At 48.0% G+C, this 11,623-nt stretch overlaps 4 protein-coding genes across 5 annotated transcripts; all 4 read left to right on the top strand.

The window, feature by feature from the left end:
* The first annotated feature begins 274 nt into the window (after positions 1 to 274).
* LOC6572780 lies at positions 275 to 3,484 on the top strand. The gene is made up of 3 exons (XM_001998850.4): positions 275 to 880; positions 947 to 2,170; positions 2,237 to 3,484. The coding sequence occupies exons 1-3, from the start codon at positions 459 to 461 to the stop codon at positions 3,258 to 3,260; spliced, it is 2,670 nt and encodes an 889-aa protein (XP_001998886.1). The 5' UTR covers positions 275 to 458; the 3' UTR covers positions 3,261 to 3,484.
* A 424-nt stretch (positions 3,485 to 3,908) lies between these two features.
* Positions 3,909 to 7,215, top strand: LOC6572779. Of its 2 annotated transcripts, XM_044007360.1 has the most exons (5): positions 3,909 to 3,981; positions 4,062 to 4,594; positions 4,662 to 4,824; positions 4,929 to 5,124; positions 5,185 to 7,215. In XM_044007360.1, the coding sequence occupies exons 2-5, from the start codon at positions 4,081 to 4,083 to the stop codon at positions 7,102 to 7,104; spliced, it is 2,793 nt and encodes a 930-aa protein (XP_043863295.1). In that variant the 5' UTR covers positions 3,909 to 3,981; positions 4,062 to 4,080; the 3' UTR covers positions 7,105 to 7,215. The 2 variants fall into 2 exon arrangements, with proteins under 2 accessions (XP_043863295.1, XP_001998885.2); XM_001998849.4 differs by lacking the exon at positions 3,909 to 3,981 and having other exon boundaries at positions 4,046 to 4,594.
* Positions 7,216 to 7,963: 748 nt separating this feature from the next.
* On the top strand, positions 7,964 to 9,206 carry LOC122756808. Its single transcript, XM_044007362.1, has 3 exons — positions 7,964 to 8,679; positions 8,784 to 8,952; positions 9,010 to 9,206. Exons 1-3 carry the CDS (start codon positions 8,208 to 8,210, stop codon positions 9,191 to 9,193), a joined length of 825 nt encoding a protein of 274 aa, XP_043863297.1. The 5' UTR covers positions 7,964 to 8,207; the 3' UTR covers positions 9,194 to 9,206.
* A 176-nt stretch (positions 9,207 to 9,382) lies between these two features.
* LOC6572778 lies at positions 9,383 to 11,398 on the top strand. The gene is made up of 3 exons (XM_044007361.1): positions 9,383 to 10,269; positions 10,481 to 10,715; positions 10,775 to 11,398. Exons 1-3 carry the CDS (start codon positions 9,823 to 9,825, stop codon positions 11,113 to 11,115), a joined length of 1,023 nt encoding a protein of 340 aa, XP_043863296.1. The 5' UTR covers positions 9,383 to 9,822; the 3' UTR covers positions 11,116 to 11,398.
* Positions 11,399 to 11,623: the final 225 nt, after the last annotated feature.

Consider the following 11,623-nt stretch of genomic DNA (forward strand, 5'->3'; position numbering starts at 1 on the left):
AATAAATAATACGGCGGAAGATTAAAAGGCCAGCAAAGCCATAAATTAATGGTTAGCTATATTCTTGGTGTATTGTTATCTGAATACTCTGTAGATTCATACAAAGATGTTTAATAACAATTATGATCTTTAACAGATCTTAAAATCCCTCAAGCTCTTTGCAGGAGCCGAGAGAAACTATGTTTATGTCGACATCTAGTTCACGGATATACAATTTTTTCGAATATATTTTTTTCCGATTCTGAACTTAGCATGCTTTTTATTTATGTTTATTCATTTCATTTCAAGTCAATTATAGTAGATCAGTTTTTCCAAGCAGCAAATTTTATATGAATGAAAAAAAATTATTTTTTTAAATATATATTTTTACAAATTATATATAATTATTGGCAAATTTCATATAAATTACCATTAGCCGAACATCCAGTTGTGGAATCATATAAATCAAATGCTTCATTATGGATAACCTTAAGCAATGCTATGCGTTCAATATTATTGTGCTGCAATCAAGTCTACCCGTTGTCGAGGGGGAGGAGAGTCCGTATAACTATAGAGTGCGTCTATACAATGAGTTCTTGGAGCTGTCCCCAGATCGAGTGGTAACCGAATATTTTCCAAATAATCCGATTAGCACCTTTGTGGCTAGTCCCTGCGATTTGGTTGGCTCCCTGAGCTCCAAGGGCATCTGCGTAACCGTTTACGAAAATGGCAATTTGTTCGGCTGCGGCACCTGCAGACCTTCGACTGGACTGCTGCGCATGCTGGCGGATCCCACCTTCTCCTGCACTGAGAGCCTGAACATCACCTTGGAAAAGGGCAAAAGGCGCATGGGTCACCTTCACCTGAAAATCAACATCAGCTCCGTCGATCCGGATCTTGAGTGAGTAGCGATTGCCGAGCGACAGGGGAAATATCCATATCATTTCTCTGTTCTGTTTCCCCTCAGCGCCCGCCTGCTTCCCTTTGGCTGCTATGATGTCTGCCGGCCTCAGGACAAGTCAGTGAACCCGCGTGACATAATATTCACGCTGGGTCGTTCCCGGAAGTGCGCGGGCACCACCTGTATCACAGACGAGCGCCTTATGTCGCAGGCCGGGGCACCCTTTAACTGCACGCATAACGAAAACCCGCCGGCTGGCAAGGAATGTAGCTGTGGGGTGCGCGGTGCGAAGACACCGCCAGCAATGGATCCAACCAAGGAACGTGAACGTAAAATGCTGAAGAAGCTGCTGGTGGATCTGCAAATAGACAGGGAGCGTGTGCCCACTCCACCGTCGGGGCATGAACGGTCCAGGCAATGCCAGTGCGTTCGATATGATGCAAGCAGCGACAGCAGCAGCTCATACGATTCCAGCGACAGCTCGCTGTACCAGGATCGAAACATCGAAAAGGACAAACCAGAATTCGATGCCCCTCTTTCGCCCCAACAGCTGGAGGAGCTGCAGGAAGTGCGCAGGCGCGCCCTGGGCGCCTGTCCCATCATCAGGGCACCGGAGCTGACCACCGCCAAGTACACGCCCCCGCTGCTGTGCTCCGTGTGCCATGCCAACATCACGTGGCTGCCCAAGTTTGCCGCCTGCCCGTATTGCGGCTACAAGCGCTGCGACCTGGAGCAGCCCAGCGAGGAGCCGTTCGATGAGACGGCCACCGCAGCGGATGTCCTGCGCGATCACATGCTCCACACGCGCGTGAGCAGTGAGTCCAGCCAGAGAAGTCGCTTCACGTGCAGCAACGTCGATCCAGCGTCATGCAGCGCTACGAAGATCACCAAGACCTGCACCTGCAAGGGGGGACGTGTCTGCACTCGCTGCCGCATCCAGCAGCTCTGCGATAATATGGTCGATACGAAGCCCAAGTCGCCGGAAAGCAAGTCGCCTGCGCGGCCCCTATCGCCGAAGAAGACGCCATCGACACCGTCGCAACATCGCGAGCATCTGCTCAAGATCTTCTCCGATATGCAGAAGGTGGTCGGCGGCAAGCCGTCAGCCAAGGAGGTGGCCGACAATGTGCTAAAGCAGTGCGCTGAGATCACACGGAAGGGCAAGAAGGGTCGCCAACGGTCGGCGTCAATTAAGAAGCTGCTTAGGGAAATGGAGGAGTGTGTGCCAACCAAACGGAAGAAGAAATCCAAGTGTGTGACACGGAAGAGCAAACGTCGCAAGTCCAAGCGGTAAGTTGCCACCGAGACCATCCATTGGGGTAGAGAGATCAATGGCAGCCCCCCTCTCGCCCTTAGCTATACGTTCCTGGTGCGCAAGGATACGATTCGGCAGCCAAACACCCATCACACCTGCTCGCAGGGCAGCGGCCGAGTGCCCTGCCACATGGGCTGGATGTGGACCAAGAGCGAGCTGGCAGCCCATCACAAAAGCTGGAAGCCGGGCGCCATCAAGAAGTCAATACGGGAGCTAATGGCCTACTTCCTGAAGGACTACCCCGCAGACAAGATTGTGAACTCGCGCTTTCACTATCGCACCCGCAAGGAGCCGGACAAGTGCGCTGTCGAGGAGCCCCTCATACAGCATCCGACGCTGCATATAGTCAAGAAGCACGACGAGTACACCATCACCCTGCGGCCGCTCAAGGATGCGAAGACTTTGGCTGTGGCTGCCAATCCGTATGCGAATATGAAGCCAGTCGTCTTCCGCATTTCCAAGGATCCAATCGCGACCGGCAAGCGCAACATCAAGCTCGGCCTCAACGACAGGGGCTATGATGTGTGCACCTGCCATCAGCCGGTGTCCCGCTGCTTCTGTCGCAGTCATATCGACCAGAAGCTACTCGTCGAAGATGTGAAAATTCTGAGCGCAGAGCAAGGCTGGCAGGATGTCAGCGACACCTTCGTCTACTCGGACCTCAGCGAGAGCGACAGCGACAACGAATTGGAGTTTGGAGTGACGCCGCCGGCGGGCATCGTCAAGCCGGAGCGCTGCAATCGACCCGATCGGGTGAACTGTGAGACGCAGTACAATGAGAACGACTGGGCCATGCCCACCATGTATCCGCATCCGCCCAACGCCCAGGTGCAGTACGGTGGCTGCGTTATAGGCGAACGCAAGGACAGATTCCCCTGGATCTTTGGTAAGGGCTTCGTGCATCAGGAGCCAAAGCCGCCCAAAATGATCAACAGACGTAAGACAGACAAGCCCAAGGCAGCAGATAAGTCCAAGGGCCGGCTAAAGGGTGGAGCCGATACTGCAATCTTTCGAGGCGGTTTCGATCCATACAGCGGCAAGCCCACCTGGCTCAAAGCAAACTAATAGAAACTAGAACTAGAATCAAGAAATGAAATTTTAAGTAAAGGAAAAATCTCACGAATCTGTTGTAAACACGATTGGAGAAAAGAGCACTGTGGTCAATGGGTCAGCAGAGCGAAGCAGCCAGCAGTGTGCAGATTTTAAGTTGAATATTATATTTTATGTAATTTAAGGAAACATTTTACAAGTCGAAATCATGAATAAATAAAAAAATATGCAAAACGAAATTGTGCACGACTTTGTCAAATTGAGCAATTGAGTTACACAAGCAAAATAATTTGCATAGAGATATCTGATTATGACACGCATCTGTAGTTGCGAAGAAATTTGATAATTTGAGTGAACATCAAAAAAAAAGTTTGCAAAAAATTCGCAAATTATTAAAAGTTGTGCAATGGTTAGGAATGGCTCGGGGCATAATGTAAATATTCCTAGTAAATTCCATATTTATTACAGATCAAATACATATATTCATACCTAATGATAATATATATATTTCATAATTCATAAGAATAAATGTTAGCATATAATTGCTCTAAGGGCTATGCCAAGACTTTCAGTTGATCAAAGTGAGCCATGAGACATTCAAAAATTACTTGGTCGGAGCAGTTCAAAATTTTAGTCATACTCTATTGAAATTTCAACGCGTTGGCTTTCAGGCTCGAGCGAATAAAAATTTATAGCATCGAAATTGTAATTCGTGTATTTGAAATTGAAATTAACTGTAGCTACCGTATTTCAAAATTATAATATATATATATATATATATATATTTATTTTTTATTCAGTTTCACTTATTCGTAGACAACGCGTACTTAGCACAATGTCGAAGGCACCATGCTGCTGGGCATCGAACGAGCTGAGCAGGGATAAGGAGAACTATATACGCTGTTCAACCAGACAGAATCCGCAAAACAATGATAACAAGGATAAGAAAGGTAAGCCGGACAAGAATATGTGCTGCGGCCCAGCGTTTCGCTTGCAAATGGCCAAGGAGGCCGAGAAGGACGCCAACGTTGACATCGACGCCATGTGCGGGCCGAGTGGCAAGGGCAAGAAGAAGGTCAAGCCTGACAAGGACAAGTTCCGGTGTTTCGTGGCCAACATGATCTGCATGAAGCTCTACATGCCCGGCCGCGACTTTGAGGAGCGAGACCAACTGCAAATGAACGTGGTCATTTGCAAGGGCTGCACTCCGGTCTTGTGCTCGAATCGCATCGGTGTCAACTGTATGCCGTCTGAGCCGAGCGCTCGATTCTCAATGCAGCCAGAGTGTCTGGATAAGGCGCTAACGGATGGCATCAATCTGTCTGTTAAGTACATGAATAAGGAAATCGGTAAGCAGTGGATCTAAGTTTTTTTCGTTTTATGACTTGTGAAACTCTTTCACTATTCGATGCCCAGGACGCGGCTGCTTTGCCCCGCCAGACAGTGTCATACTGCGGATGATCAACACAACTGAAGAGGTTGTCTATACCACAGAAGTAGAGCTGACATGTAAGGGCTGTACCGTGGGCATGTGCACAGTACGCCTCTCGATGACCATGAAGTGTCAAAGCATGGAAGAGTAAGTAAGCTCCACGGCTGCTGGCTGGAGCCTGGAAGCCAACAAAAAAGCCGATGACGCCTGAAATTCAATAGAGTAATGGACACGGACATGGACCTTTGCAGCGATGACGAAACCGACGATGACGGCGACGACGACGATGACTGCACTGGCGTTTCAATGGGGGAGGATACAGATAGCTCTGCAGAAACCTCTTCCGATCCATGCCAGGGCTTCGTTAGCATTGGTGATCAGTCGGACGATACAAACGACTTTTGTGAAACATCCAATAACAATAGTAGAACTTGTGGCGGTGACGAGGTGAGTAGCTACATTCGTTCCAGGTCAAACACTGATCGCTTCGGTTTCGGGTGGTTCTAGTTGCGGTCGCGCAAATTGATCGACGTGGCTGGGCCCTACAATGTCTACAGCGCCGACAAATCCGACGATGGCTGCTTGAAGATTGAGGCATCGGCCGGACCCGGCCATCAATTCTCATTCGCTTCGCGATCCTATTTGGGGGAAGGCAATGTGAATCGCATGTGCTCGCAAGCCTCGGCGCCAAAGCTGAAGCAGATGGGCGTGAAGCCGGAACGCTCGTGCCTCATGTGCCACGCGGATGTGTCCTGGCTGCCCCAGATAGCGGCATGTCCACACTGTGGCTACAAGCCGCTGCCCATATTCACGGAGAAGGAGTATGATGAGTCGGCCACGGCCAAGGACATCATCGTTGACTTCTTTCAGCAGAAAAGCAGCGAATCGAAAATCTCCAACACCAACACCTGCCGCGATTTTGGCTCTGAATCCAAAACCGAGGAAGCATTCGAATCGATTGTGAGCGATTACAAATCGCTTAAGCAGAGCATTAAGAAATGCAAAAGTATACAGCCGTGCAACAAGACTTCATCAAAGAAGTTGCCTACAGACTTGGTTAGTATTTTCGCGGAAATGCAGAAACTTTTCGAAGTTGGCGAAGATGACTCGGATAAGAAGCTGAAGATCAAGCAAATCTGCGATGAGGCCTGCAAGCTGGCCAAAGCATCGAAGAAGCACCGAAAATACTCGAATAAAATGTCAGATCCTTGTGCCGAGCCCAAGAAGACAAAGAGACGCAAGGCGCAACCCAAATTTAATGTCAAGTCCAAGGTCTATGCGCCCATGGATAAGCTGGCCCATCCCCGACTGGGCCACACCAATTGTTTCGATGATGGACGCATGGTGCCCGGCCACATGGGCTGGCTCTGGACGGACAATCCGTTGGCGAAGCTGCCCGGCTGGCGACCCGGCGCCATACGCCGGTCCATACGCGAGCTGATGGGCTACTTCCTCAAGGATTATCCCGTTGACAGTATACCCATATCGAAATATATGTCGTATCACAAACAGAAGCCAAAGCCAAGCCACGAGATGGCGGAAAAGCCAGAGGATTTGGTGCAATTGCCGACTCTGCACATCGAGAAGAAGAATGACGAGTATCTCATCACACTGCGACCGCTCAAGGATCCAGATACGCTGAAGCGGGCCGCCAATCCCTATGCGAATATGAAGCCTGTGCAATTTCGCATCGTGAAGAATCCGCTGCTGAAGAAGGTGCGGGAACTGAAGCGATGCCTCAAGAACATGGGCTTCAGCAAGTGCAAGTGCCACAGGCCCGTGATGCAGTGCTACTGCCGCAGCTTCATCGACAAGAAGCAGCTGGTGGATGAGTTGCAGCGGCAGTGCGCGAAGCGTGAGTTGCACAACTGCGAGAACGAGCTGGTGCTCTCAGATACCACGGACAGCGAAGCCGAATTCGATTTTGGCGTAACGCCGCCAGCGGGTCTAATGCATCCGGAGCGGCTAAAGGTCAGTCACAGGACCAACGCAGAGACGCAGTACAATGAGAACGACTGGGCCCTGCCCACCATGTATCCGCATCCGCCCAACGCCTACGTGCAGTACGGCGGCTGCGTTATAGGCGAGCGCAAAGACAGATTCCCTTGGATCTTTGGCAAGGGCTTCGTGCATCAGGAGCCAAAGCCGCCCAGAATGCGCAATCCGCCCAAGAAGACAGAAAAGAAACCAGCACCCGGGTCAACAAAGCCCCGCCAGAAGGGAGGATACAATAGCGAATCTCAGGCAGCGACTACTTTGGAGAAAGATCGCAAAGATAGTCAGCTATACGATGCGCGACATCAGCGCCTCAACCGAGCTGCCTATCCGCCGACTGCCAAACAGTTCCAAAAGGTCACATCGAAAGTTTCCCTAAGCTCCAAGAAAGTACGATTTTCAGCTAGTAAAACCGAGAGGTTCAGTACGTAGTCGTATCGAAATTTTTATTTGATCCATTTTTTTAAGTTTTAGCCAAATCTTCAGATAATAATTAGTTTCGCATTATACAAAATAAAAACCGCACAAATTTTAATCTCAAAATCGAATGTTGTTTGAATACAAGTAGGAAGGTAGTCAGTGAGTTTATAAATTCTCGGTTCTAAAAGAAATCTTTAATTGATGATAATCCCATAGTAGTAGATGAGAATCGTACAGAAGAGCTGATCATTTACAAAGATACCTAGAAGGACTCTACCCTTAACTAATGAGCATCGCTCATATTTCTTGAGAGTTAAAGTAGAGCGGAGAATACCTGGTAGTGACTCTACCTTAGAATGTCTCTGCCTCAGGCACTACCGCATATAGACCTACATGCAGTCACATACATATGCACATTTTAAACTGAAACTGAAATGGGGGTCATATTCATGTTGACCTTGGCCACAGCCAAAATCGGGGTATGTAAATAAACCGTTCTTGTGACTTTGATGTTACCCAACTATCATTCATTGCATAAAATGTGGATTAATCGAAAAAGTGTTGTTTATCTAGCCTTTGAGGCGCGCATTATATAATAGTAAACAGTGCACACACAAATTGCAAGCACCCACACACTCACACACAAATATTCGAGTACAACATACCAGTACCAGTGCTACCGTTCGTTACGCTCTGTTGATGCCACCAATTGCTGCTACCGTTTTGACTGGCAGTTCCATGTTTGTCTAACCTTATGCCATGAGCAGATCAAACGCATTCGCACTCGCCAGGGCTTTGACAACGAATTTGCATGTTATCTCAGCCAGCTGATCCCACATAATCTCAGCCTCTACCCAACTTTACCCCACTCGAATCGCTTCGCTTTGCCGTCTCCGAAGTATTCCACTTAATTTGTTCGCTTTAGTTTAATGAATTTGTCACATAGTATCTTGATGACAGAGCCAAGAGCCATGAAATTCATGCGACACTTACATGGCATTACATGCCACACAGAGACTGCCGAGAGAGTCGCTACAAAGAGCTAAGTGACGGCTGGGCCTGCGCTCAGTGGCACTCGAGACTCGGAGCGAGCAGCACGCGCATAGCCGTTCAGAATGCATCAACATTGGGCCTTAAGTCTGGGCCTGTTGGGCGTCATCTTTCAGCTGCTGGGCCATGAGGCCACGCCCAACGCCTACGGCGACCATTACTACAACAATGCGAGTGTCAGGCAGCTGCGCTTCCACGACTTCGAGCCGCGCGAGGAGAGTGTGGCCAGAGACGAGGGCGAGAGGCGTCAGGCACGCGGCTTTCATTTCAATGCCAGCGGCGAGGATGTCAGCGTCGAAATGGAGTTCATAATTCCCATGGTCAAGGTGCCCGTGAAGCGCAGCATGCAGCTGGCCCGCGATGCCGTCCAGGGTCTGCTCAATCTGCGCACCACAGCGCTGCTCAACACGGCGCTAATAGTGGCCGCCGGCGCGATTATAGCCGGAGTTGTACGTCTGGTGCTGGCGCCCCTGGTCTTTACCTCCATCAGCAGTGCAAATGGCTACGGTTATAGCAATGGCTATGCCTACGGCTACAGTGCCAAGCAACACGAGAGCAGACGTGGCAGTGAGTAGCCCTGTAGCTAATGAGTGTCCATTATTGAGTTTACTCTCTCCCTCCACTCGCCCTCTCCCTTACAGTGCGCAGCCTGGCACAGGTGCTGGAGTCACAGTTGGACGAGCACAGCATCGATGTCTCCGTCTGTGCACAACGCGCCATTTGCCACTACTTGCAGCAGAATGCGGCACAGCTGCAGCAGCCCAGTCCAAGCTGGCCAACAGCCGCCAGGCTCGTCGATGTTCTCGCCCAGTGAGTATTTACTGTACTTGCAAGTCTTCCATTTAGCTGATCCCCTGCTGCCCACAGCTCCCGCTGGCTGGACACCTATCTGAATGGCACAGCCGTCTACAGCGCCATTGATGTGGCACGCAGCAGCCGCAGCTGTAGCCACGCCTACCGCAGCTGCAGCTGGCCCCAGCTCTCGGGCAGCCTCCTGCACAGATCTTGGCCAACTATGTTGCAGTACTTGAAGGGATATCGATCTGCTTAGTTCTTTAGTTGTTAATTATTTATTTGCTTATATATATTTGTATTTATTTTTTTTTATTTGTAAAATTTAAAAAATATATTAAATTGTTATAAAAACGATATTTTTATCTATATACACAAATTATTTAATATTGATTTTTGAACTTAATTCTATTGTTGTTTATTAAAAATATAGAATAATAATGTTTTTTTAGACTTTAATATTCCAAATACAAAATTTTTTAATTACAAAAAATTAAATTTAAATTCTCGATTCTCAATATGTCATAAGAATATTGGGAATTCACCTTGGGTCTCTATGCCAGTGTTGAGATGAAAATTAAATTAGTCATATATGACACACATTGCCTTCCAGATTTTTCTCAATCTCGCCTGCTATTCTCTGCTGTATATCCATTCCACATTTTCTATACAATAAGGTTATAAGCCAACGTAAAAAACACATTTAAATCAATCTTTTGTGCCATACTTTGATTTGATTTAAGAGTGAGAGAGTGTTTCCGTCTCTGTCAATTTATAATGATGGGAACTTGCGCCAATCGGCGTTTAGTGTTTACCTTAGTAACTGCTGCTTCCTCAATTGAGGCGCTAGAAACAAAACGTTGTCGCACCTCAGCTTAGTTGGAGCTTATGTCACGGCTGCGCAACAGCCACAGAGTGGCAGCAGCAAGTGGAGCTCAAATGCGACTCAAATTATCACAGCCAAGAGGCAGCGAAGCGGCGACTAGCAAAAATTACGGACGTGCCGTAACTAACCAAGACGCCGTCAGTCGAAATGGATTTCAAATCTGCGACAGCTACACAACGGAGCAGACGCGGCCAGCCGGAAGCATGCAGTTCCTATATTTGATTATATCGTGCCTCATCCTGTCCAGTTGCGTGGCAGGCGAGTCCGAAGAGACGCAGCATGATGGTAGAGGCGCCACAGCTTCAAGCAGCCACAAGCAGCAGAAAAACAATCAAGGATTCCGTCTCATATCCTTCGATAGCGTTGACAAAGACCTGGCGCTGGGTCTGAACTATCTGATGCCATTTGTGGAGGTGCCGATCAAACGCAAACCCAATGCACCGCCTCGAGTAAGTAGTTTGAAGAATCCATTTTATGATACACTCAAAGAAAATTATAGGTATTTTTTACCTCAACTAAAATCTAGCTCAAATGCCTAAACGTTTTCTTGCTTTTGTTTGGACTGTGGAAATATTTGAGTTTATATATGTACATATATTTGAGGTAGTCTTAAAATCATTTCTCTGAGTGTATTTTCCCTCGTTTGTTTACCCATTGCAGCCACTGGTTATCGTCAACTCTGCTGCCATCCTGAGCTGTGGCCTGGTGGCCGCTGGCGGCTTCGCAGTGGGTCATCTCATACGCAGCATGGGCCTGGAGACAATAGTGCCGGCTGGCAAGAGCGAGGCTTCCGGTGAGCACGCAGAGCGCCGCCTGCTCGATGAGGAGCAAAGTTTCCTGCAGCTCTTCGATAACTTTAAGCTGATTTATCGCAATGCCAGCGGCGAAAAAGTGGGTAAGTCGAATAACTATAAGTAAACCTAAATACTATACTCATACCACATTCACGCACAGAGACTGGGTTGCCCAGCCTGCTGAGCACCATCGAACGCACCTTTCTGGAGAACGACATCAATCTGCCCGTGTGCCTGCTCAAATCCATTTGCACGCTGACCCACAGAGCGGGCGAGAGTGTGCGCAGTGGCCAGGCCTCCGACTTGGAGCTGATGGTTGATGGTGCCGTCAACTGGTCCTGGCTGCTCTCCTGGCTGGAGCAATCGGCACTGCGTCAGGCCATCGAAGCGGGCCGCATAGCCAATCCGCACTACTGCACATACAAATATCCGCAGTGCAAGTGGAAGGCGCCCGAGGAGCAGCTGCTCGAGCTGCTGCTGAATAATGTGCGATTCAAGTGAGGTGAGCTCAGATGGAGCATAGCCAATCCGCACTACTGCACATACAAATATCCGCAGTGCAAGTGGAAGGCGCCCGAGGAGCAGCTGCTCGAGCTGCTGCAGAATAATGTGCGATTCAAGTGAGGTGAACTCAGATGGAATTTGGATGAAGTTTTAGACACAATGAAAGTTAAGTTTCCCAAGTATTTTCCAATTTAAAACAATTCTTTCTAGCTCTGAAAAAAATCTCAAAATTATTTCCCAATTAAAAGTAAAAACGTTTTGTACGGCATCTTGAAACGAATTCTTAGTTTATTTAATCATTATCATATTAGCAAAACATTGATTGTGAAAGAACATAAAACAAAATCGAGTTTGAATAACATATAGTATTGATGCAGAATTTCTTACTAGTATATAGACGTTGCTTTGTGAACAATAATCGTCCTTTAGAACTAAAAGCTAAAGCACATTTAGATCGAAAGACGAACAAAACACAAATTGAAAATTATATAAATTGACATCAAAT

Source organism: Drosophila mojavensis, unplaced genomic scaffold (genome assembly GCF_018153725.1).
Source record: "Drosophila mojavensis isolate 15081-1352.22 unplaced genomic scaffold, ASM1815372v1 contig_16, whole genome shotgun sequence".
NCBI lineage: Eukaryota > Metazoa > Arthropoda > Insecta > Diptera > Drosophilidae > Drosophila > Drosophila mojavensis.